The sequence below is a fragment of the Heptranchias perlo genome, chromosome 5 (genome assembly GCF_035084215.1).
Source record: "Heptranchias perlo isolate sHepPer1 chromosome 5, sHepPer1.hap1, whole genome shotgun sequence".
NCBI classification, from domain to species: domain Eukaryota; kingdom Metazoa; phylum Chordata; class Chondrichthyes; order Hexanchiformes; family Hexanchidae; genus Heptranchias; species Heptranchias perlo.
The window spans coordinates 12355964-12382563 of NC_090329.1; the positions used below are offsets into that span (position 1 = coordinate 12355964).

General features: G+C 45.0%; 1 protein-coding gene across 3 annotated transcripts; it reads left to right on the top strand.

The window, feature by feature from the left end:
* Window positions 1-159: 159 nt before the first annotated feature.
* Window positions 160-24501, top strand: LOC137321586 (uncharacterized). 3 transcript variants are annotated; one of them, XM_067984025.1, is made up of 6 exons: window positions 160-447; window positions 4168-4361; window positions 5076-5140; window positions 5329-5458; window positions 13503-13679; window positions 20110-24501. In XM_067984025.1, the coding sequence occupies exons 4-6, from the start codon at window positions 5341-5343 to the stop codon at window positions 20466-20468; spliced, it is 654 nt and encodes a 217-aa protein (XP_067840126.1). In that variant the 5' UTR covers window positions 160-447; window positions 4168-4361; window positions 5076-5140; window positions 5329-5340; the 3' UTR covers window positions 20469-24501. The 3 variants fall into 3 exon arrangements, with proteins under 3 accessions (XP_067840126.1, XP_067840127.1, XP_067840125.1); XM_067984026.1 differs by lacking the exon at window positions 5076-5140 and adding an exon at window positions 7437-7524 and having other exon boundaries at window positions 20110-24499; XM_067984024.1 differs by lacking the exon at window positions 5076-5140 and having other exon boundaries at window positions 20110-24499.
* The last annotated feature ends 2099 nt before the right edge of the window (window positions 24502-26600 follow it).

Below are 26600 nucleotides of genomic sequence, written 5' to 3' on the forward strand. Positions count from 1 at the left end.
CCCATCCCCACGCTGCTTTCTGATTGGTGAAGTCGCACGTCTACAACTGCCTTCGATTTGTTATTGGTTCCAACTAACGTCAATCGAGATGAGTTGAGCCAATCGGCGGAGAGCTGGTGGCGGAGGGGCGGGATGTTGCTGGGTCTGCCTGGAGGGTGGGTTGTGTGATGGAGGTCGATGGCCATTGGAAAGCTCTGACACTCCCTGCAATGTTCGCAACGACTTGGCTCCTTCACACCTATAAATGTTCTTGCTTTGGGTAAATGAGGTGTATCCTTTCAGGGGGAGGTATGATGGTCGCGAGGACTGAGCTGCTGTTTGATTATTTTTTATATTTGTTCATGGGATGTGGGCCAGGCCAGCATTTATTGCCCACCCCCTAATTAAACGTTGCAACGGTCATGTTGGACTGATACTGAAAGTGCGAGGAGGAAATGGCATGCAGAGGTATTTGAGCTATTTTAATTCTTTGCCATGTGCATAATTAATTGTGGAGTTTTTTTTGAGGTTGTAGTTAAGTTATATTGTTGGGGCAGTGCAAATTGAGCATTACTCTGCATCTATAAGAGATAGGAGTAGGCCATTCGGTCCCTCGAGCCTGCTCCGCCATCTAGTGAGATCATGGCTGATCTGATTTTTACCTCAACTCCACTTTCCCGCCCTTTCCCCATATCCTTTGACTCTCTTGCTGATCAAAAATTTGTCTAACTCAGCCTTGAATGTATTCAATGACTCAGCCTCCACAGCTTTTTGGGGTAAAGAATTCCAAAGGTTCACGACCCTCTGGGAGAAGAAATTCCTTCTTGTTTCTGTCTTAAATGGGCAACCCCTTATTCTGAGACTATGCTCCCTTGTTTTAGATTCCCCCATGAGGGGTAACATCCTCTCAGCATCCACCCTATCGAGTTCCCTCAGAATCTTGTATATTTCAATAAGATCTCCCCTCATTCTTCTAAACTCCAATGAGTATAGACCCAACCTGTTCAATCTTTCCTCATAAGACAACCCTTCCATATCCGGAATCAACCTAGTGAACCTTCTCTGAACTGCCTCCAATGCAAGTATTTCCTTCCTTAAATAAGGGCACCAGAACTGTATGCAGTACTCCAGGTGTGGTCTCACCAGCACCCTGTACAGTTGTAGCATGATTTCCCTGCTTTTATATTCCATCCCCCTAGAAATAAAGGCCAATATTCCGTTTGCCTTCCGGATTACCTGTTGCACCTGTATGTTGACTTTTTGTGTTTCATGTACAAGGACACCCAGATCCCTCTGTACCGCAGCATTTTGTCGTATTTCTCCATTCAAATAATATTTTGCTTTTTTATTTTTCCTCCCAAAGTGGATGACTTCACATTTTCCCACATTATATTCCATCTGCCAAATTTTTGCCCATTCGCTTAACTTGTCAGTATCCCTTTGCAGACAATTTGTGTCCTCATTGCAACTTGCTTTTCCGCCTACCTTTGTATCATCAACAAATTTGGCCACAAGACACTCTGTTCCTTCATCCAAGTCATTGATATAGATTGTAAATAGTTGAGGCCCCACCACTGATCCCTAGGGCACCCCACTAATTACAGATTGCCATTTTGAAAATGATCCTTTTATCCCGACTCTTTGTTTTCTGTTAGTTAGCCAATCCTCTATCCATGCCACTATATTGCCCCCAACCCCATGAGCTGTTATCTTGTGCAGGAATCTTTTATGTGGCACCTTATCGAATGCCTTTTGGAAATCCAAATATACTGCATCCATCGGTTCCCCTTTATCCACCCTGCCTGTTACTTCCTCAAAGAACACTAATAAATTTGTCAGACATGATTTCCCCTTCATAAAACCATGATGACTCTTCTTGATTGTATTGAGTCTCCAAATGTCCTGCTACTACTTCCTTAATAATGGATTCTAGCATTTTCCCAATGACAGATGTTAGGCTAACTGGTCTAACCTGCTTTCTGTCTCACTCCCTTCTTGACTAGGGGTGTTACATTTGCGGTTTTCCAATCCGCTGGGACCTTTCCAGAATCTAGTGAATTCTGGAAGATTACAACCAATGCATCCACTATCTCTGTAGCCACTTCCTTTAAGACCCTTGGATGCAAGTCACAGGTCCAGGGGACTTGTCAGCCTTTAGACCCATTAGTTTACCTAGTACTTTTTCTCTTTATCCATCCAAGCAATGTTTTATCCATACGATACTAAAAAGTGCCCAATTCCTCTGCAAATATTCCTGCTTTTGCTTAATCTTTTCACCATGCCCTTCAATCCTTTCTCTCCAGAAACCCATCTAGTATCTTCCTGAATCAATCTCAAGGGTTGGCACTCTGCAGCAAATTTGTATACTTTTTTGCACCATGGAGCTATCATGTCATACCCTCCAATTTGAATTTGAACCTGTAGTTCATTTAATTTATTCCTTATACTCCGTGCATTTGTATATAGAACTCTCAGTTGGGCCACACACCCTAGCCTGACGTTCAGCTTTGATGCTGGGTTAATCGCCTTACGCCTTCTAGTTTTCATTTTATCTGTAGTGCCTAAAGTGCACTTTCTTTCTGCTGCTCTATGCTTTTCCCTTTCATTTGTTCTTGAACACGGTTTGTACTATTTGTATTGTAAATTTCCCCTGGGTCTTTCCCTCTCTTGCTGCTCTCAACTTTACTCCCTTCTGACTCCCCACTCAGGTTCTCATCCCCCTGCCACTCTAATTTAAATCTTCCCCAACAGCACTAGCAAACACCCCCGTGAGGACATTGGTCCCGGTCCTGCTCGGGTGTAACCCATCCCGCTTGTACAGGTCCCACCTACCCCAGAACCGGTCCCAATGTCCCAGGAATCTAAATCCCTCCCTCCTACACCATCCCTGCAGCCACGCATTCATCCGGTCTATTCTCTTGTTCCTATACTCACTAGCACGTGGCACCGGTAGTAATCCTGAGATCACTACCTTTGAAGTCCTGCTTTTTAATTTATCTCCTAACTCCTTAAATTTGCCTTGCAGGACCTCATCCCTTTTTTTAAACCTATGTCGTTGGTACCAATATGGACCACGACTACTGGCTGTTCACCCTCCCCCTCCAGAATGTCCTGTAGCCGCTCCGCGACATCCTTGACCCTAGCACCAGGGAGGCAACGTACTATCCTGGAGTCACGTTTGCGGCCGCAGAAACGCCTATCTGTTCCCCTTACAATTGAATCTCCTATCACTATAGCCCTGCCACTCTTCTTCCTCCCCTCCTGTGCAGCAGAGCCACCTGTGCTGCCCCGAACTTGGCTCTTGCTGCTTTCCCCTGATAAGCCATCTCCCCCAACAGCATTCAAAGCAAAATATCTGTTTGAGAGGGAGATGGCCCAGGGGACTCCTGCTCTACCTGCCTAGTCCTTTTACTCTGCCTGGCGGTCACCCATTTCCTTTCTGCCTGCGTAATCTTTACCTGCGGTGTGACCACCTCACTGAACGTGCTATCCACGATAGTCTCAGCATCACGGATGCTCCACAGCGAATCCACCCACAGCTCCAGCTCCGAAATGCGGTTAGCCAGTAGCTGCAGCTGGACACACTTCCTGCACACATGGTCGCCAGGGACACTGGTAGTGTCCATGACTTCCCACATAGTGCAGGAGGAGCATTTCACGGGTGCGAGCTCTGCTGCCATGACTTGCCTTAGATTTACACTGCGTTCACCTCTCAGACTCTCCTCCCACTCTCGGTCTCTCCTTTTATACTGTGCTCACTTCTCGGACTCTCCTGCCTCACCTGTGACGTTGTACAGTAGTTTTCTCTTGTTGCAGGTCTGCTGCTGCTTTTATTCCCCACTCTCTGTCTTCTGCTGCCCAGGTCCGCTGCCGCTCTGCGGAAAAAGTTAGAAAAAGCAAGGAAATGCAGCACCTCCTTCCCCCACTTCACCGAGCTCCCACACTCACCAAACTCTCAGCTGTCTCATTCGGTGCTCCGTTGCACTCAGTGCTGGTTGCACTAACAGGCCCCTGTATTTCTGCTGTTTGTAACTCAGATGAGTCAGGCCTGCTCCTCTTTCAGGAACCAGTTTAATCCAGCTAACCAGTTTAACTAACTACAGCAGCTCTCTCTGCTGAAGCCTGACACAACTTAAAAATTTAAACTTTAAAATTGAACTTAATCTGAACTTGTTACTCAAACACCAGATCCACCTGAAGGTGCTGAAAGTCATTCAGTTCGTTCAACATTGATCAGAGTGGACACTGAGATGCTGAGACTCTGCTTAACTGTGTCTGTCCTCTTCGGGCATCAAATCGCTGGAAAGGAAGTAGAATAAGAGATGATCGATCTCTGCGATGATGTTTTCTGCCCTGAGCCCACAGAAATCATTCCGCACAATGTAAGTATAGTTAGGAGTCGACTGCATGCTGATATGTTTGAACCAGTGGAAATTATTTATGGTTAGTTTTTGGGTCCATAACCAGCAGCTCACCGACAGCGCGAGTCCCAACCGAGAATCCCGAGTCCGGCCCGAAATTGTTCCTCGGGCCTCATTAACATTTTATACATGAGCTGTCATCTCCTGTTGCACCTCCACAGGCAGCTTGTGAATTTTACTACGAAGAATATTGGGCTGTTTGCCTCTCCAGCAGCAGCCCGAAGCTAAACTCTGGGAGGGGGTTTGGAGGAACAACAGGTGGGGGCAATCGCAAGGACTGTGGAGTCAGGGAGCACTCCTGCTTCTCCTGGCTCCACTCAATCCAAGCCAATTTCTGTAAGGGAGTTTATAACAGGCATAAGGCCCCTAATTTACATGTGTAAAAGGCCTAATGCCTGTTTTAGGCGGCCGCCAGTTATGCTTGCAAAACTGTACCAATATGGCGGTGCCTTTAAAGCAGGCCCAGATCGGGCACAAGACTTTGCACTCCGAAATTGGTCCTTTTTGTCCCAGAATTCTGCACGGAAATGAGGACCATTTTCTACCCCATTGAAATTTATATAACGTGACAAAAGACTCAGAGGGAAACCCCACACCTGGACATGTGGTCATTAGCACTCATTCAGTGTGGAAGGGTTTTAATAATATTCTCTCTGTTTTTTATTGAAACCCAAGGGGAAGGACCAAGGCCCAGAGAGCAGGACTGAAACCCAGGGTGAAAGAGTCAAAGAGCAAACAAGGTGAATCAGGAAGTGCTGATGCCAAGAGTCCCATCAAAAAATTCCAAACTCTCTTTAAAGCCCAAACCATCCAGGACATGAATACTGCTGCCACCCCTGGGCATCTAGGAGAGTTCACATAACACAGATGTTTAAGAGTAACTGTACAGTTGTGTCATGTGGGAATATCTGTTCTCTTGTTACCTTAGAATTATGAACTGATGGAATATGCAGCCTTCCAATGGATTGAAACAGAAGTTAATGGAACGGATATGAAGACTGCAGTAAGGACTGGCCTGGACAAACTTTTGAAATATGCACATTTTTCGAATGCTGCAGGTACATTAGATGTTCCTTCAATGTAACAAAGGAATGCAAAACAGCCCTTCCCTCTTAGACCTGTCTTATTTGAAACTATCTGTATAGAGAGGTTCACTGACCAAAGAATTCCATGATTGTCAATCCCAGCGCTTGTGCCAGTGACGATCCGGATTCTTTCCCCTCAGTCTGGTTCAGTAATAACTGAAGCCGAATACATTTTAAAGTTCAACACATCTTTAATAGCAGGGTTCTTAGTCTGCAGCATTGATTTGGACTCCTGATAGAGTCCCTCTATGCTGGCAGAGCAAGAACAACAACATACAGAAATCCACACGTTTTTATACAAATCAATAGGGTTGGAACATACTTAACGAGGGTCAACACCAATCATAAGCCGGGCATAGGTTGCCATGCGAGGTTACATTATTTCCGGCCAATCATAAATCGTCCATGTGCTGATCATGCTGCTGTTAGACATCAAAGGGGATAACTTCCTCACTTTCCAACTTGGAATGTTCTTCCCTGTCCCTTCTGTTCCTTATCTCCCAACCTGGAATGTCTTTCAACTTTGGCTAAGCTCGTTCCCTATATTGATCTGCCATAAACATGGAGACATTCAGACCAGTCCTTGAATCACATCAAAGACTCTACATTGCTAAGACCATGCAACCCTGCTGACTACGCAAACATATGGCCCAGCAGGAGGGCCAGGCCACTTGTATCAATCTCAGTTACTAACTAATTAACCCTTTCTAACCATTTTGCATTCTGCTTCTTTGCCACGTAGGCATCTTAATATTTTACTGAAAACTGACCACGTAGGGATTCTCACCAGGATTGTGCCCATTGTGCCCTCCATAACTGATCCCCACTGACGTTCGTGAGATCGGTGGGAGAGCTCCTCATTCTCATGTTGCTGTTGGGGCCACGGGGATTCAGAGAGTGTTTATTTAGTAACTCACTTATCCCTGGTTATTGGAACCATTTCTATGGTGTCTGCTGCTCATTGGTTTGGATGCTATGATTGGTCCATAGGGCAATGGGACAGAACTCTCATTGTCATCGCTCTGTGATTCCTGGTTCCACAACAAGTGATGTTCCCACGACAAAGAGGCAAAGGGGCTTCACAAAGCAGCTTCGGCCGATTCCTGGTTCAAAACCTCCATCGGAAACACATTGATCAGGGTCATCAATAAAATACCAATCAGGCCGAAAGGCTCTACATTTTCTTTCCATTTACCAGAAAATATTAATAGTAATATATTATAGACAGGCAAGTGAACAATGAAATAGCAGGAAATAAATATAATATACACTATAAGTATATATAATAAGTATAATATATAATATACAGCAAATGTTATTTTATACACTGAATTATTTGGACAATGTGTCAGAATAATTGGGACATAAAATCAAATATACAATCTAGAATCACATGACCTGTATAATTAAATTATAGAATTGTTTTGTTTCAATTTTGAGCTCAAAATTATTCAGCCAATGTGTTAAACTAATTTGAATAAAAATAGAATCTAGAATCTAGAATCTAGCGATCGGTTCTGGGACTATCTTGGACGGTGGTAACTCGGTACGTACAGTTAAAATCTTGTATATGTACTAATGGTATTTTAATCAGAGATCAGCAAAATGAAATTCTTCTCAATTAATTAACAAATTTTGAATGTTTACAACGGAGATAAAATCTTGACAAAAATTCAAATATAGAATCTAGAATGAAAATATAATATTGTTTACATTTCAATTTTGAGCTCAAAATTATTTCGCCAAACTAATTGGGGCAAAAAAATCAAATCTCGAATCACGTGGCCTGTAAAATTAAATTATAGAATTGTTTTCTTTTCAATTTTGAGCTCAAAATTATTTGGCTAATGTGTTAAATTAATTTGAACAAAAATAGAATCGAGAATCTAGAATCTAGAATCACCTGACCTGTAGAATGAGATTATAGAATTGTTTTCTTTTCAATGTACAGTTACTTTTATTCAGACCAGTTATCGATCAGCTCACCAAATACAGACCAGTGATCGGTTCTCGGACTATTCTGGACAATAATAAACTCGGTATGTATAGTTAAAATTACCTTCTTGTATATGTACCAATAGAATTTTAATCAGAGATCAGCAAAATTAAATTCTTCTTAATTAACAAATTTTGAATGTTTACGATAACGTTTATTGTCTTGGAGCAAAAATCTTGACAAAAAAATCAAATATAATACTTAGAATGAAAATATAAAATTGTTTTCTTTTCAATTTTGAGCTCAAAATTACTTAGCCAAACTAATTTTAAGGTGATTGGCAAAAGAACCAAAGGCAACATGAGGAAAAACTTTTTTATACAGCGAGTAGTTATGATCTGGAATGCGTTGCCTGAAAGGGTGGTGGAAGCAGATTCAATTGTGGCTTTCAAAAAGGAATTTGATAAATACTTGAAGGGAAAAAATTGCAGGGCTACGGGGAAAGAGCAGGGGATTACCTGCTGATTACCACCTACCGTCCTCCCTCAGCTGATGAATCAGTCCTCCTCCATGTTGAACCACTTGGAGGAAGCACTGAGGGTAGCAAGGGCACAAAATGTACTCTGGGTGGGGGACTTCAATGTCCATCACCAAGAGTGGCTCGGCAGCACCACTACTGACCGAGCTGGCCGAATACTGAAGGACATAGCTGCTAGAATGGGCCTGCGGCAGGTGGTGAGCGAACCAACACGAGGGAAAAACTTACTTGACCTCGTCCTCACCAATCTACCTGTCGCAAATGCATCTGTCCATGACAGTATTGGTAGGAGTGACCACCGCACAGTCCTCGTGGAGATGAAATCCCGTCTTCGCACTGAGGACACCATCCAACGTGTTGTGTGGCACTACCACCGTGCTAAATGGGATAGATTCAGAACAGGTCTAGCAGCTCAAAACTGGGCATCCATGAGGCGCTGTGGGCCATCAGCAGCAGCAGAATTGTATTCCAACACAATCTGTAACCTCATGGCCCGGCATATTCCTCACTCTACCATTACCAACAAGCCAGGGGATCAACCCTGGTTCAATGAGGAGTGTAGAAGAGCATGCCAGGAGCAGCACCAGGCGTACCTAAAAATGAGGTGCCAACCTGGTGAAGCTACAACTCAGGACTACATGCATGCTAAACAGCGGAAGCAACATGCTATAGACAGAGCTAAGCGATTCCACAACCAACGGATCAGATCAAAGCTCTGCAGTCCTGCCACATCCAGTCGTGAATGGTGGTGGACAATTAAACAACTAACGGGAGGAGGAGGCTCTGCCAACATCCCCATTCTCAATGATGGCGGAGTCCAGCACGTGAGTGCAAAAGACAAGGCTGAAGCGTTTGCAACCATCTTCAGCCAGAAGTGCCGAGTGGATAATCCATCTCAGCCTCCTCCCGATATCTCCACCATCACGGAAGCCAGTCTTCGGCCAATTCGATTCACTCCACGTGATATCAAGAAACGGCTGAGTGCACTGGATACAGCAAAGGCTATGGGCCCCGACAACATCCCAGCTGTAGTGCTGAAGACTTGTGCTCCAGAACTAGCTGCGCCTCCAGCCAAGCTGTTCCAGCACAGCTACAACACTGGCATCCACCCGACAATGTGGAAAATTGCCCAGGTATGTCCTGTCCACAAAAAGCAGGACAAATCCAATCCGGCCAATTACCGCCCCATCAGTCTACTCTCAATCATCAGCAAAGTGATGGAAGGTGTCGGCGACAGTGCTATCAAGCGGCACTTACTCACCAATAACCTGCACACCGATGCTCAGTTTGGGTTCCGCCAGGACCACACGGCTCCAGACCTCATTACAGCCTTGGTCCAAACATGGACAAAAGAGCTGAATTCCAGAGGTGAGGTGAGAGTGACTGCCCTTTACATCAAGGCAGCATTTGACCGAGTGTGGCACCAAGGAGCCCTAGTAAAATTGAAGTCAATGGGAATCAGGGGGAAAACTCTCCAGTGGCTGGAGTCATACCTAGCACAAAGGAAGATGGTAGTGGTTGTTGGAGGCCAAGCATCTCAGCCCCAGGGCATTGCTGCAGGAGTTCCTCAGGGCAGTGTCCTAGGCCCAACCATCTTCAGCTGCTTCATCAATGACCTTCCCTCCATCATAAGGTCAGAAATGGGGATGTTCGCTGATGACTGCACAGTGTTCAGTTCCATTCGCAACCCCTCAGATAATGAAGCAGTCCAAGCCCGCATGCAGCAAGACCTGGACAACATCCAGGCTTGTGCTGATAAGTGGCAAGTAACATTTGCGCCAGACAAGTGCCAGGCAATGACCATCTCCAACAAGAGAGAGTCTAACCACCTCCCCTTGACATTCAACGGCATTACCATCGCCGAATCCCCCACCATCAACATCCTGGGGGTCACCATTGACCAGAAACTTAACTGGACCAGCCATATAAATACTGTGGCTACGAGAGCAGGTCAGAGGCTGGGTATTCTGCGGCGAGTGACTCACCTCCTGACTCCCCAAAGCCTTTCCACCATCTACAAGGCACAAGTCAGGAGTGTGATGGAATACTCTCCACTTGCCTGGATGAGTGCAGCTCCAACAACACTCAAGAAGCTCGACACCATCCAAGATAAAGCAGCCCGCTTGATTGGCACCCCATCCACCACCCTAAACATTCACTCCCTTCACCACCGGCGCACTGTGGCTGCAGTGTGCACCATCCACAGGATGCACTGCAGCAACTCGCCAAGGCTTCTTCGACAGCACCTCCCAAACCCACGACCTCTACCACCTAGAAGGACAAGGGCAGCAGGCGCATGGGAACAACACCACCTGCACGTTCCCCTCCAAGTCACACACCATCCGGACTTGGAAATATATCGCCGTTCCTTCATTGTCGCTGGGTCAAAATCCTGGAACTCCCTTCCTAACAGCACTGTGGGAGAACCGTCACCACACGGACTGCAGCGGTTCAAGAAGGCGGCTCACCACCACCTTCTCAAAGGCAATTAGGGATGGGCAATAAATGCCGGCCTTGCCAGCGACGCCCATATCCCGTGAACGAATAAAAAATTTTTTTAAAAATGGGACGAACTAGATTGCCCTTACAAAGAGCTGGCAAGGGCTCGATGGGCAGAATCGCCTCCTTCTGTGCTGTATCCATTCTATGATTCTTTGATTCTATATTTGGTACAAAATATTAAATGTAGAATCTAGACTCGCATGATCTGTAAATTAAATTATTGAATTGTTAAAATTACCTTCTTGTCTATGTACTAATACTATTTTAATCAGAGATCAGCAAAATTAAATTCTTAATTGACAAATTTTGAATGTTTACAATAAAGTTTATTGTCTTGGAGCGAAAATCTTGACAAAAAATCAAATATAGAATCTGGAATGAAAATATAAACTTGTTTTCTTTTACTTAATTATCGATGAGCTATATGGTCCTTAGATGTGGTTTTCTCTCTGCATTAAGGTTAAAAAAAAGAAATGTGAAAACTGGGGTGAAATGATTTTGGGACTTAACTCAAAACTTGGCCACGGCTGGATTACAGTGGGCAATACGTGCTTGGAACTCATTCCGAATCATTAGATAAGCAAGAGATAAAAGATTGAGATGAACTTTTGTACTCCGAGACTGATTGATTAAATTGGACCAAAATGATAGACTTGGTGTAGGTTTATGATATGAGTTCCACAAAGCAGGGGTGAAGAAGCCATAATCCTTTTTAATGAGTTGACTGTGGTGATGGTTTAGAAGTTTAACATGTCTGCAACTGTTAAATAGGTTGAGGAGGCTAGTAGAAGTAGGGGAAAATCCTCATGTCCTGGATGTATACACCAACAGATAGCTGGCAGTATATTCTGGTCAAGGGGATGTGTACATCGGTAGTTTTATCATTTTTGCTGAGGGAATACACTGCTCTTTGTGACTGAGGTCTCAAGATTCCCTCATGCACTTTAGGACTGTGAAGTGTCTGAATGTTGCAGGGGATGGTGGTGTGTGTCAGCTTCACCTCTGACTTCTGAGCGGTCCGAATCGCTCCCACTCCCTGGGTTCTAGACCTTGGACTTATTTGGGGGTTGTGACAAAGTGCAGCAGACAACCGGTTTTGATGCAAGTATACTTTGACCTTTATTCAAGAGAGGAAATACAACACAACAATCTTAACACTCTAATAAAATGGGGAACACTTCAGTGCACGCGAGGGAAATTACAGTACAAAGATGCCTCACCCCTCCCAATCCCTCTGTACTAGTTAGGTTGGACTCTAAAGGACCAGAGATAATGCTCACCAAACGATTCCTTGACAATAATTCACCCAGAGGTAAGTCAGAAATAGATCGTAGAGTGGAAACTTTGCGGATCTTCGGTTTTCTCCGGAGTTGGTTTTCTTTGGTCGTGGTGGCCAATATTACCCGGTTGGTTGGTGGCAATATTCGGTTGGTTGTTTCGTAAGGCCCTTGTTGCCGCGAGGTGTCTGATGGTCACTGGGGCTGTTGCTCTGGTTTCTTCTTGCGTGTGTCAGCCTGCTTCTAGAGCTGCTGACCTTCCCTGTCGAACTGCTTTCCTCGCCTTGTTGTTCGCTGGAAGCTGCTCTTCCTCCCAGACACAGGCAGAACCAAGACAAGCAGCCCACCAGAGCCAGCAAGCCAGAGTGAGAGAGAGAGAGAGGTTTCGAGTTTCCACTTCTATATCCCTCTCTTACAATGGTCTTCGTCACTTTTTTAAAAAAAACACTTCATGTCTGTTTAAACAGTTCTTACAAAGTCCTTAAGAATCTTTGATGGCTTTGTGATGGTCCCTCATCATGTTGCAATTGCTTCTCCCGATGGGTCATTGTTAATTCCGATTTTTAGAGCTTGTCACACAAGGCTTCCTTTTGTATCCAACGTCCTAGGTGTTGATGGGTTTTGCTTAAAACAAAGGCATGGCCCCACCACGTCTGGAGCAGTTACCTCTTTCATTGGCAGTGAGTGTTGACCACCTGCTGTAGGTTTTGCATTAAAACAGAGACATGTCTGAAGCAGTAAATTCTCCCACATTCCACGTGTGGGTTGTGGATTTGTCTGGTGACCTCTCACCTATCCTTCCATCTTAGGATTTCAGTCAATGGCCAAAGTTTTTCCATACTCAGGGAAAAGGTGAATTTCTTTAGGGTTTTCCTCCGAGTTTTGGGGGATCTGTGAATTTTGAGAATCTTACAAAGTAGCATAGTACTCACTCAATGATAACAACTTTTTTTGAATTAAACATTTTTGGAAGATCTCTGTTTTTTATGTGTGTGATTATATATAATAATAGCATCCTGTGTTTATGTTAAATTGTTAAGCAGCAGTGAAATGGAAGCTAAATATTCCTATGTTGTGGATTTGAATGCAGGTGTCGACTATTTTAAGATTGAACATAAAAGACTGTGTGGTAGATCACTCGTTGTCCATTTTATCTTTTGTAATGAGACCTGTCCATTCCATTAGCTGCAGTAAATTCGATTCAGTGTTTACAATAAATGCATTTGCCTCGCGACTGAGACAGGAAGGAGTTCACAGAGTGTGTGAAAAAGATGGTAAAAGTGGAAAACGTGCAGAAAAAAGTCGCATAACTGAATATAAACAAAGCAGCAAAAGCACAGGACAGAAACAATAGAGACATGGGCAAAATGATAGAAAAGGGATGGGAGCAAGCAACTAGAGAAATGACATTGCCCTTGTGGCTTTGCACAATACATTCCATATATAAGGGCAAATATTAATAACCATCCATTCTGGATAAGTGACCCTGCAGTGTGTATTGGACCTGAGTGTCGTGACCTGATGAACCAGTTTGGGGGGAGCCTCAAACAAAACAAAATGCCCAAAATAAGGAAGTCGAGCAGTTCTGTAAACTTGCTGCTGAGTGTAAGTGTTCACCAATTCCCCAGTTGGAAGTCGTGTGTAGAACACAGTTGTGTCATTGTCAAAACATTTTAAGGTCAGTACCTTAATAGAAAGTTTGTTAGAGATAACAACAATTATATCCAGCTGTACTAAGTGTTTTTTGTTAACCTTCATTCCCAGGTGAAACAGCAATGAGACTTCTTGATTATATAACAGCTCCACCAACTGTTCCTTTTCATTTCTACCGAGAGCCTATCGATCATGATAGGAAGGGTCAAGCATTGGATTCATTCCAACCATGGCTGAATTTTCCAGAAGTCTCCAGTGCGTGGCTGGATTCTGCCAGCCGTGCAAATGGTAATGTTCTACCCCTGTCTGCAGACTTACTAAACCTTCGAATCAATGAATATACCTGTACAAAATAAGTGATTTTTCTGAAAAAGGAACGAACAAAGCATTTTACATTTTCTGTCTTTCTTTCTCCCTTAGGCAATGTGGCAATGGTGCCACAATCAAACGACAATGTTTTGGGACAATAAATTGTAATAAATATTATTGCTTTGTCCTGTGGTGCCATATAAAATAGAAACAGGAAGAAATGGATATTATAAATTATATATTGTGAGCCACAAAAATGTCAATGGGAAGGGTGAAAGAACCAGTCATCATTTTAATATAGTCTTGTACCATTTAAAGTGGATTCTTTGCATAATCTCTAGTTATTTGGGAAGTGTACATACATTTTTGTCCATTTGGTGTTGTTTTTCTTCCTCCATTGATTTAGATTTTTGTGACCAATGTGCCAACTGCAGACACTCGCTCTGACTCCACCACCAATGCAGCTTTTGACCCAACCTCTGGGAGTTGTGTAAAAGTAACCCAGAACATGACTTGTGCTCTTGTGCACCAGGTTATGACTTGACATTGAGATTGACATTTAACACTAAAGTCGCATTCACTTTGATAATATAGAACGAGATGCATAAAATCCACTGTTTTGTGTTCATATGAAACAAATCGTTGGTTACTCCACAGGAATAGCTAATGATTTTTGATATTGGTCACAGGAAGCTGTCACTGTAGTTTTGGCCCAATCACTGCAGCGATGTAGTCTATAAGTAGAAATGGCAATAGTAGTGACGTGATCATTTCTATACATTAAACCAGTATAAATGCTTTATAGAGTGGTTAACTTAACACTTAATTATGCTAACACTAGCATTCAAAAATTAAAGAGGAAGAAGTAGGAATAAAAGTGATGGGAATATATTTGAAGGTGTATCGGGGAGTGGGGTACAGATACTGAGGTAAATAACCATTTGATTTGTTGCAGAGTGGCCTTGGCTGACGAACAATGGTGGGCAAAGATACATCTTCACTGGTAACCTTGAGATGGGGAGGGAAGTGCAGAATGAGAGGGGGAGAAAATTTTTTCCCTGCTTTGACCTTATTTGCTGATGCACTATTACCGTTAAACTCTCTGTCCCTTCCTGCCACACTCTGCTTATCTTTACCCAAATCACTACACTGCTCTGTTGTCTTGACTTTTCTCATTAGATTTCTAAATTTCCCCTCACCTGACCTCTCCCCCCGCCTTTTTAGTTTAAAGCCCTATCTACAGCCCTCGTTATTTGATTCGCCAGGACACTGGTCTCAGCCCGGTTTAAGTAGAGCCCGTCCCAATGGAACAACTCCCTCTTTCCCCAGTACTGGTGCCAGTGCCTCATAAATCGAAACCCCTGTCTCCCACACCACTCTTTGAGCCACACATTTAAACTCTCTGATCTGTTTGTCCTCATGCCAATTTGTGCGTGGCTCGGGTAGTAAACCAGAGATTATTACCCTTGAGGTTCTGTTTATTAGTTTAGACCCTCGCTCCTCAAACTGTCTCAGCAGAACCTCATTCTTAGTTCTACCTGTGTCATTGGTTCCTACGTGGACCATGACAATGGATCCTCCCCCTTATGCTCCAAGTTCTTTACCAGCCGTGAGGAGATATCCTTAACCCTGGCACTGGGCAGGCAACACTGCCTTCGGGACTCCCGGTCGCGGCTGCTCAGTGTCTATCCCCCCTGACTATACCATCCCCTACCACTACCACATTCCTTTTTACTCCCCCCACTTGAATGGCCTCCTGTACCACGGTGCCATGGTCAGTTTGCCCATCCTCCCTGCAGTCTTTGCTCTCATCCACACAGGTAGCAAGTACCTCGTACCTGTTGGACAAGGTCAGGGGCTGAGGCTCCTCATCACTACATCCTGGGTCCCCATACCTGCCTGACTCGCAGTCACATCCTCCTGTCCCTGACCACTGGGCAAATCTAAACTACTACCTAATCTAAGGGCTGTGACTGCCTCCTGGATCAAAGTGTCCAGATAACCCTGGACACTTTGATCCAGGACATATTAGGTAGCCAAACTTAGTGGGAGGATAGAAGGTTGGGAAGTCTTCAAAAGACAGCAAAAAGTAACTAAAGGATTGTTTAAGAAAGGGAAGATAGATTATGAAAATAAATTAGCAAAAAATATAAAAACAGATAGCAAGAGTTTCTACAGTAATATAAAAAGAAAAAGGGTGGCTAAGGCAAACGTAGGTCCCTTGGAGGATGAGACCGGGAAATTAATGGTGGGAAACATGGAGATGGCAAAAATGCTGAACAAATATTTTGTTTCAGTCTTTACGGTAGAGGACACTAAGAATATCCCAACACTGGACAAACAGGGGGCTCTGGGGGGGAGGAGCTAAATACGATTAAAATCACTAAGGAATTGGTACTCAGTAAATTAATGGGTCTCAAGGCGGATAAATCCCCTGGACCTGATTGCTTACATCCTAGGGTCTTGAGGGAAGTGGCAGTAGGGATTGTGGATGCTTTGGTAATAATTTTCCAAAATTCTCTGGACTCAGCAAAGGTCCCGGCAGATTGGAAAACTGCTAATGTAACACCCTTATTTAAAAAGGGTAGTAGGCAGAAGGCTGGAAATTATAGACCAGTTCGCCTAACATCTGTGGTGGGTAAAATTTTGGAGTCGATTAAGGAGACAGTAACGGAACATTTAGATAAACATAATTTAATAGGACAAAGTCAGCATGGCTTTATGAAGGGGAAGTCATGTCTGACAAATTTGCTTGAGTTCCTTGAGGACATAACGTACAGGGTGGATAAAGGGGAACCAGTGGACGTAGTGTATTTAGACTTCCAGAAGGCATTCAACAAGGTGCCACATAAAAGATTATTGCTCAAGATAAAGAATCACTGGATTGGGGGTAATATTCTGGCATGGGTGGAGGATTGGTTATCTAACAGGAAGCAGAGAGTTGGGATAAATGGTTCATTCTCGGACTGGCAACCAGTAGCCAGTGGTGTTCCGCAGGGGTCGGTGCTGGGTCCCCAACTCTTTACAATCTATATTAACGATTTGGAGGAGGGGACCGAGTGTAACATATCAAAGTTTGCAGATGATACAAAGATGGGAGGGAAAGTAGAGAGTGAGGAGGACATAAAAAACCTGCAAGGGGATATAGACAGACTGAGTGAGTGGGCGGAGATTTGGCAGATGCAATACAATATTGGAAAATGTGAGGTTATGCACTTTGGCAGGAAAAATCAGAGAGCAAGTTATTATCTTAATGGCGAGAAACTGGAAAGTACTGCAGTACAAATGGATCTGGGGGTCCTAGTGCAAGAAAATCAAAAAGTTAGTATGCAGGTGCAGCAGGTGTTTAAGAAGGCCAATGGAATGTTGGCTTTTATTGCTAGGGGAATAGAATATAAAAACAGGGAGGTATTGCTGCAGTTATATAAGGTATTGGTGAGACTGCACCTGGAATACTGAATACAGTTATGGTGTCCATACTTAAGAAAAGACATACTTGCTCTCGAGGCAGTACAAAAAAGGTTCACTCGGCTAATCCCGGGGATGAGGGGCCGGACATATGAGGAGAGGTTGAGTAGATTGGGACTCTACTCATTGGAGTTCAGAAGAATGAGAGGCGATCTTATTGAAACACATAAGATTGTGAAGGGGCTTGATCGGGTGGATGCGGTAAGGATGTTCCCAAGGATGGGTGAAACTAGAACTAGGGGGCATAATCTTAGAATAAGGGGCTGCTCTTTCAAAACTGAGATGAGGAGAAACTTCTTCACTCAGAGGGTAGTAGGTCTGTGGAATTTGCTGCCCCAGGAAGCTGTGGAAGCTACATCATTAAATAAATTTAAAACAGAAATAGACAGTTTCCTAGAAGTAAAGGGAATTAGGTGTTACGGGGAGCGGGCAGGAAATTGGACATGAAGCTGAGTTCGGATCGGTCAAGGCCCTGTGGGTTGTGGAGCGGGCCCAGGCGCTGAGTGGCCGGCTCCTACTTCTTGTGTTCTTTAGATTAGAGGTTAGGATCAGATCAGCCATGATCTGATTGAATGGCGGAGCAGGCTCGAGGGGCCAATTGGCCTACTCCTGCTCCTAGTTCTTATGTTCTTCTTATGTTCTTATTAACTCTCTCCCTCCCGGATGCATCGCAATGTCTGCAGTTCGGACTCCAGCTCAACAACTCTGAGCCGCAGTTCCTCAAGTTGCAGACACTTACTGCAGATGTGATTGCTCGGGATCTCGCTGGTCTCCACAAACTCCCACATGCTGCAGTTACGACACACCACCTGCCCTGTCATCCCTTAACCAACCTGGTTTTAATTATTTACTTTATTAGAGTTTTTAATCACTCGCTATTCTTAGTTTTATTAACTCATCAATTTATCGACTTTAAGTTATTGAGTTAAGTGGTTAGTTTAACCCACTGCCCTAACTTAGAGAGAAGATAAACAGTAATACTCACGGACCAATAACCCACCTGTGACGTCACTCTTTCAAATTTCTGCCTGTGTGCTCTCTCCCTCGGGCCTGTACTGCCCAGAGTTACTATTGAATCTGTCCGTGTGCTCTCTCCCTCGGGCCTGTACTGCCCAGAGTTACTATTGAATCTGTCCGTGTGCTCTCTCCCTCGGGCCTGTACTGCCCAGAGTTACTATTGAATCTGTCCGTGTGCTCTCTCCCTCGGGCCTGTACTGCCCAGAGTTACTATTGAATCTGTCCGTGTGCTCTCTCCCTCGGGCCTGTACTGCCCAGAGTTACTATTGAATCTGTCTGTGTGATCTCTCCCTCGGGCCTGTACTGCCCAGAGTTACTATTGAATCTGTCCGTGTGCTCTCTCCCTCGGGCCTGTACTGCCCAGAGTTACGATTGAATCTGTCCGTGTGATCTCTCCCGCGGGCCTGTACTGCCCAGAGTTACTATTGAATCTGTCCGTGTGATCTCTCCCTCGGGCCTGTACTGCCCAGAGTTACGATTGAATCTGTCCGTGTGATCTCTCCCTCGGGCCTGTACTGCCCAGAGTTACTATTGAATCTGTCCGTGTGCTCTCTCCCTCGGGCCTGTACTGCCCAGAGTTACTATTGAATCTGTCCGTGTGATCTCTCCCTCGGGCCTGTACTGCCCAGAGTTACGATTGAATCTGTCCGTGTGCTCTCTCCCTCGGGCCTGTACTGCCCAGAGTTGCTATTGAATCTGTCCGTGTGCTCTCTCCCTCGGGCCTGTACTGCCCAGAGTTGCTATTGAATCTGTCCGTGTGATCTCTACCTCGGGCCTGTACTGCCCAGAGTTACTATTGAATCTGTCCGTGTGCTCTCTCCCTCGGGCCTGCACTGCCCAGAGTTACTATTGAATCTGTCCGTGTGATCTCTCCCTCGGGCCTGTACTGCCCAGAGTTACTATTGAATCTGTCCGTGTGATCTCTCCCTCGGGCCTGTACTGCCCAGAGTTACTATTGAATCTGTCCGTGTGCTCTCTCCCTCGGGCCTGTACTGCCCAGAGTTACTATTGAATCTGTCCGTGTGATCTCTCCCTCGGGCCTGTACTGCCCAGAGTTACTATTGAATCTGTCCGTGTGCTCTCTCCCTCGGGCCTGTACTGCCCAGAGTTACTATTGAATCTGCTTCCACCACCCTTTCAGGCAGTGCATTCCAGATCATCACAACTCACTGTGTAAAAACATGTTTCCTCGTGTCGCCTCTGGTTCTTTTGCTGATCATCTTAAATCTGTGTCCTTTGGTTACCAATCCTTCTGCCACTGGAAATAGTTTCTCTTTATTTACTCCTTCAAAACCGTTCATGATTTTGAACACCTCTGTCAAATCTCCCCTTAATCTTCTCTGTTCTAAGGAGAACAACCCCAGCTTCTCCAATCTCTCCGCATAACTGAAGTCCCTCATCCCTGGTCACATTCCAGTAAATCTCTTCTGCACCCTCTCTCAGGCCTTGACATCTTTCCTAAAATGTGGTGCCCAGAATTAAACACTATACTCCAGCTGAGGCCTGAGGTTTTATAAAGGTTTAACATAAGTTTGGTGATTCTAGGAGTAGGGGCACAGTCTAAAAATTAGAGCCAAGCCTTTCAGGAGCGAGATTAGAAAACATTTCTACACACAAAGGGTGGTAGAAGTTTGGAACTCTCTTCCGCAAACGGCAATTGACACTCGCTCAATTGCTAAATTTAAATCTGAGATAGATGGCTTTTTGGCAACCAAAGGTATTAAGGGATATGGGCCAAAGGCGGGTATATGGACATATAATCTGCTCGTCCCACTGACTTTGGGTGGGGGAGGGTGGGGGGAAGATTTTTATTTGTGTCTTAACAGTGACCATATTAAAAACCTATTAATATCTGTGATTAAACACTTCTTCCAGCCTTGAACAGAGGATGTTTTGAAACCCATCATTCTCTTTTTTTTTTTAGCACCCAATTCATCACAAAGTTGCCAGAATTCCAGCATCAACTCTGTAAACCGAAAGAACAAATATACCAGCTCCCCATTGAGAGAGATCCAGAGCAAAACAAAGTCTAAAACCAACCCAAAGGCTTTGTTTTATTCTCACTTTAGTAAGAGGCTCGCCAGCATGGCCAAGACCAGTTTGCCAAGAGGATCCAATAACTGTGTTGAGGAAAACCCTCCCGACTCATCAAACATCTGGACTTGCGATACGTGTTTGATGTCAAATAAAGTTCCAGCAGAGAGATGTAGGAGCTGTGACACACTGAAATATGGAATCATACTACAAAGTTATAAATGGTTCCAATCAAACGGTAAACATTGAGACCAAGAATTTCTTGTAGATACAAATAGCTTTCTCAAGATAGTGGCGTTAATAGACTATGCCCCTCCACTTTAATGTTGCTAATTTATCAGCCTTATAAATGATACATATAATATATTTTTGAAATCAGCCAGCAAGTACAATCTCACTCAAGCAATTAGTCCATAAGGTAACAAGTCATATCGAACCCAAAGCAAGTTTTTGAGGTGAATTTAAAAATTGGCTAAACCAGAGAAAGCAAAGGGTGGTTGTGAGCTGAACTGCATCAGCAGGGAAAGGGATCACTAGTGAGATGCCAGAGGGGGCTCATTGCTGGGGCTATTGATGTTTACAAAGTATACAGAAGATTTGGAGCTAGGAATAGAAGTTCAGATGTCCAAATTTGCAGGTGGGACCAGATTTGGGGAGGGTTCAAATCATAGAGAAGAGACAAACCAAATACAAAGTGTTGGGAAAATGAACTGATGAGCGGCAAATGGCATTTAATGTAAACAAATACAAAGTATTGAAACTTGTGAAGGAAAGTAAACAGTGGGAATATAAACTAAATAACTCTAGGCTGCAGGACAAAACATAGGAGAGAGATTTGGGCTTATTGATGGAGAGCTGACTGAAACCAACAGCACAGTGTGCAGCAGCAATAAGGAAAGCTAACTGGATTTTGGGATGTATAGTCAGAGGGATAGAGCACAAATCCCAGCGGGGGATGGTGAGTCATGCAAGCACCTGATTTGGCCATCCCTGGAGTACTGGGTACAATTCTGCTCACAGTAACACAGCAAGGGTGTCCAGGCTTTGGGGGCAGCACAGATAAGGGCAATCAAACTAATGCTTGGCTTAAGGCATATGAGTTCATAGAATCATAGAAAGTTACGGCACAGAAGGAGGCCATTCGGCCCATAGTGTCCGCGCTAGCGGAAGAAGAGCCATCCAGTTTAATCCCTCTATCCAGCACTTGGCCCATAGACCTGTGGGTTACGGCACTTCAAGTGCACATCCAAGTACTTTTTAAATGTGATGAGGGTTTCTGCCTTCACCACCCTTTCAGGCAGTGAGTTCCAGGCCCCCACCGCTCTCTGGGTGAAAACATTTCTCCCCAGCTCCCCTCTTATCTTTCTACCAATTAATTTAAATCTATGCCCCCCCACCCCCCGCCAGGTCACTGACCCCTCTACTAAAGGAAATAGGTCCTCCCTACTCACTCTATCGAGACCCATCATAATTTGATATACCTCAATTAAATCTCCCCTCAGCCTCCTTTGTTCCAAAGAAAACATCCCCAGCCTATCCAATCTTTTCTCAGAGCTAAAATTCTCCAGTCCTGGCAACATCCTCGTAAATCTCCTCTGTACCCTCTCCAGTGTAATTACATCCTTCCTGTAATGTGGTGACCAGAATTATACACAGTACTCAAGCTGTGATCCAACCAATGTTTTATACAGTTCTGGAATAACCTTCCTGATCTTATATTCTATGCCTTGGCTAATAAAGGAAAGTATCCCATATGCCGTTTTAACCACCTTATCCACCTGTCCTGCTACCCTCAGGGATCTGTGGACATGCACTCCAAGGTCCCTTTGTTCCTCTACACCTCTCAGTATCCTCCCACTTATTGTGTATTCCCTTGCCTTGTTTGCCCTCCCCTAATGCATTACCTCACACTTCTCTGGATTGAATTCCATTTGCCACTTTTCTGCCCACTGGTCTAGTCCATTGATATCTTCCTGGAGTCTATAGCTTTCCTTCTCACTATCAACCACAGGACCAATTTGTGTATCATCTGAAAACTTCTTGATCAAGCTGCCCACATTCATGTCCAAATCATTAATACACCACAAAAAGCAAGGGACCTAGTACTGAGCCTTGTGGAATTCCACCGGAAACAGCCTTCCAGTTGCAAAAACTCATCAACCATTACCCTTTGCTTCCTACCAGTGAGCCAATTTTGGATCCTACTAGCCACTTTCCCTTGGATCCCATGGGTTTTTACTTTTTCACCAGTCTGCCATGTGGGACTTTGTCAAAAGCCTTGCTAAAAACCATGTAGATTACATCGACCCTCCTTGTTACCTCCTCAAAAAATTCAATCAAGTTAGTCAGATATGACTTTCCCTGAACAAAGCCATGTTGACTGTCCTTGATTAATCTGTGCCTTTCTAAATGACTGTTTATACTGTCTCTCAGAATTGATTCCAATAATTTTCCTACCATCGAGGTTAGATTGACTGGCCTATAATTATTTGGTCTATTTCTTCCTCCCTTTTTAAACAACAGTACAACGTTAGCAGTCCTCCAATCTCCCAGCACCACGCCTGTAGCCAGGGAGGATCGGAAAATGATGGTCAGAGCCTTCGCAATTTCCTCCCTTGCTTCTCATAACAGCTTGGGATAGATTTCATCTGGGCCTGATGCTTTATCTACTTTCAAAGATGCTAAAGCCCTTAATACTTCTTCTTCTATGTTTATCCCATCCAATATTTCACACTCCTCCTCAACTACAATCTCTGCATCGTCTCCCTCTTTTGTGAAGACAGACTCAAAGTATTCATTAAGAACCATTCCCACATCTTCCGTTTCCACACATAGGTTACCTTGTTGGTCTCTATTAGGCCCTACTCTTTCCTTAGTCATCCTCTTGCTCTTTATGTATTTATAAAAAATTGTGGAGTTGTGGGAAGCGGTTGAAGAGCCCAGGATTGTGTTTTCTGGAGAAGAGAAGCCTCTGTGGAGCTGTTCAAGATCCTTAAGGAAATGGATAAATTGAACTCCAGGAATCTGTTTGAGGTTTCCACGGACCCTGGACCAGAGAGCGTGGGCTCAAACTTAGAAGAGAGAAGGTGCATGGACAGTTTAGATTTAACTACTTCATATAGAGGGCAAATTGAAGTTGGTTTGATTTCATTTATTGTGCTGAGCAATATAAATAGATGGTGCATTTTATGATGGGTCAATATTTAGTATTTAAGTGCTGTGGTTAGATTAGGAGCATCAAACAATAGGAATAAATGAGAAATGGCTTGAAACAAACCTGGCGGCAAAGAGGTTTTGGAGTGAGAAGAGGCCCCGGAAGGTGAGTAAAGTTAGAATTAGAATCGAACTTAATTTCATCATCCTTTCCTATTTTGTAATTCTTGTCAAACCCTGTGAGACTGTTACTTAACCTCGGCTCTGAAAAGAATGATTTTCAGTCCATGAGCAATTGATCAATTTGTTGAAATAATAAGAATGTCCCCATCTATGAGCAGGTGAACCTGCAGCAAAAAAACCCTTCAGAATGTGTGGATCCACTGTCACCTCTGGCACCTTCCCTTCTCGCTCTGGACGGACAGGCTCAGCTTTCAGTCGTACCCCACGTAAAACTGGAGTGGCTCACACTGGTATCACTGGGAATCCTTCATCGTTTCCATTTCCTGGTATGAACTGTGCTGTAAAAGTTTTGATCATTTTGCTTTTCTTCATTCGTTGGAGTCGAATTTCTGTCGGGGTTCTTCCAATCCTCTGCCATAACTTTGGCGAAAAATCGGAAAACCCCCCAGAAACACTTAAAAGAGTATTCAAGGTTAGAGGCTTAAGTTTAATGAAATCGGGCTTCCCAGTAATGTCTGGCATGTGACCATGTGGTGAAATTCCTCCCATCAATTCGATTGTGGCAAAATAGTTGACTTTTTAAAAAAATTGACTGGAAGAATTTCACTGCCCAGATGTTTAGTTTCTTCTTTGCCACCAGAAATGACTTTCCACTGCAACTCATCACAGTGGGTTAGTTAATGTTATTATATCCAACTGAAAATGACTGCCAGAGTCATGCCTACATATGGGCCATGCCGGTGGGAGGAGAGCGGGGTGGGCGGGGGGAGGATTTGCAGGTGTGAAACTCGGGAAGGGAAGGAGGCAGATCACGACCTTAATGAGGACAATCAATGCCTCTTCCGGGTTTCGCACCCGGCAGCCTGATTGACAGGCTGGCTGCCGGTCGGCAGAGAGGAGCTACACGTCCGAGAGGGGGGGGGCGTGAGAAAGAGAGAGAGAGACCTCATCGGCCGTTGGGAGAGAGATGGGGTGGGGGGGACAAAGCTCAGAGCGGGGGGAGGGAGACATTGGACATTGGACATCAGTGGGCGGGCGGGAGACATCGGACATTGGTGGGGGGAGCATTCGGACATCAGACATTGGGGTGGGGGGGTGGTGCAGGTGACATTGGTTTTAATGTATGTTTATTTATATTTTACAATGGGAAATGTAATTTTATTTATTGATTTCTGGTTTCGTGAATCGGAAGCTGAAGCAAAGCCCCCGAGGTAAGGTTAAAATCTTTTTAAGTGTCCAATATACAAAAAATAAACTCCGTTAATACCTCAATGAGGTCCACGTGCCCCTTTAATTCTCGGCCCGCCGGATTTAATTGCCGGTGGGATTTCAGGATTCCTGATGCGTGTGCACCCAGGTGGGTCTGGGCCGGACGCGTTTTTCAGCAGGTTCGAGCCGGGATTCCCTCCCGCTCCATTAAAATGCGATTTTGTTTGTCCCCCTCCCCTGGTCTGAACCCACCCGGACTTGGCAGTTAAAATCCTGCCCATTGTGTTTGTTTGCCCCACTTCTGATTGTCAGCGAAGCCATTACAAGGTACCGGTGGACTTAAAGGGGGAAATTTTAACCCCCAAGAACGAGTGGGTTGGGGGCGGGTGGGAGGTGCAAATCACAACTGTCTGGATCGTGACCACAGCCCGGCTCCAACTTCCGGGTGTAACGTGGGCGAGTTTGGGTGCGTGCGAGGAATGTACTCGCCGAGGTCACGTCCCCAATTAGTGCCGGCGGGCAGGTCATTAGTGGGGCAATTAATGTCGTTACAAGACGTCAAGCAGCTGTTTTTTAATTGAATTTAGCCTAATTTCAAATTGAACTTCTCCGGCACTGGTTTCCCGGGGCTTCTGAATCTCGCCAGTGGAAAGGAGGTGAGAAGGCCCAGATCATCAGGTCAGTGTCTTTATTGAACTGCTTGTGGGCCAGGAGGAGCAGGAGTGTTTCCTCCAGGCCCAACAAGCTTACCTGGCACAATCGGACCCCCTGCGATCGGCCGATCGACCCCCACCCGACGTCTGAGACCCCCCACCTACCCCCGATCAGTAACTCTTCTCCTGACCCCTGATCACCAACTCTTCCCATCACCTCCCCCACCCCGATCTTCCCCACGTCCCAGGATCTGTCCCTCCCTGACTCCGCCCCGATCCCCGCCTGTCAATCAGGCTGGCTGTTGGGCATGAAACCCGGAAGTAACATTTTTATCCTTCAATTAGGTCACGATCGCAGATTCCGACCCTCCAACTTTACCTCCAGGTTTCGGGTCCGATTAACTTCCCCCCACTCTCTTCCGGCTCCATGTTAAAATCCAGGCCAAAGGAGCAGGGTCTCCTTTCCTTCTCTGCCTCTTATTATGGTGTTTACGTGTGTGTCTTGGAATAACTCCATCACTTGAATGGGGCCTGACATTTGGGACCATTCTAGGAACTAGCCCAAAGCCACCTGATGGATGAAAGCTCTCTGCCAGCTGAGTGAGTAGCTGTATGTGGACAGCAGTGATTCTTCTTTCCAGTATTACTACAGAAAGGTAGGGCTTTCAGTGGCAGTAAATCCCCCTCCTCCTCCTCCTCCTCCTCGGACGGTGCCGCCACGTGTTCTTGGGTATCTGCAATGACAAAGGGAAACAGGTTGAGTTGTGGAGAGGGGAGAGGAGCAAGTCAGACGTGCGTGCTGACGGCATCTGCAGCACGTGAGTCAGAAAAGGTTATAAGAGGAGAAGGAGCATTGGATATGCAGAGACCCTCTTCGTCGGGACCTCCAGCGCGGCATGTTGTAACGGCTGCAGCGACGGCCCGCCCAATGATTCTCAGCACTGTCTCCTCTAGGGGGTTGAGGACGTGTAAACGTGCCCGTCCACCCTCAGTTCCCTCCTGCTGCCAGCTGTTATGCGCCACCTTCTCCTGCAAGACAGAGGACAGTGTGTCAGTGAGTCTCCTGCAAGGTGTGTGGGCGATGTGCCTGTCATGGCCGAATAGCTGCCAGTTTGTGTGACCTGTGAGTGGTGGTTGTTTGGCCTGTAAGTGTGGTATTATGTGAGGGTGAGATTCATCATGT

Coding starts and splice junctions, on each gene's coding strand:
- LOC137321586 (XM_067984024.1), top strand. CDS start 4,302: ATGATCGATCTCTGCGATGATGTTTTCTGCCCTGAGCCCACAGAAATC. Junction 5,459..13,502: donor ACATTTTTCGAATGCTGCAG/GTACATTAGATG, acceptor CTTCATTCCCAG/GTGAAACAGCAATGAGACTT. Junction 13,680..20,109: donor TTCTGCCAGCCGTGCAAATG/GTAATGTTCTAC, acceptor TTTTTTTTTTAG/CACCCAATTCATCACAAAGT.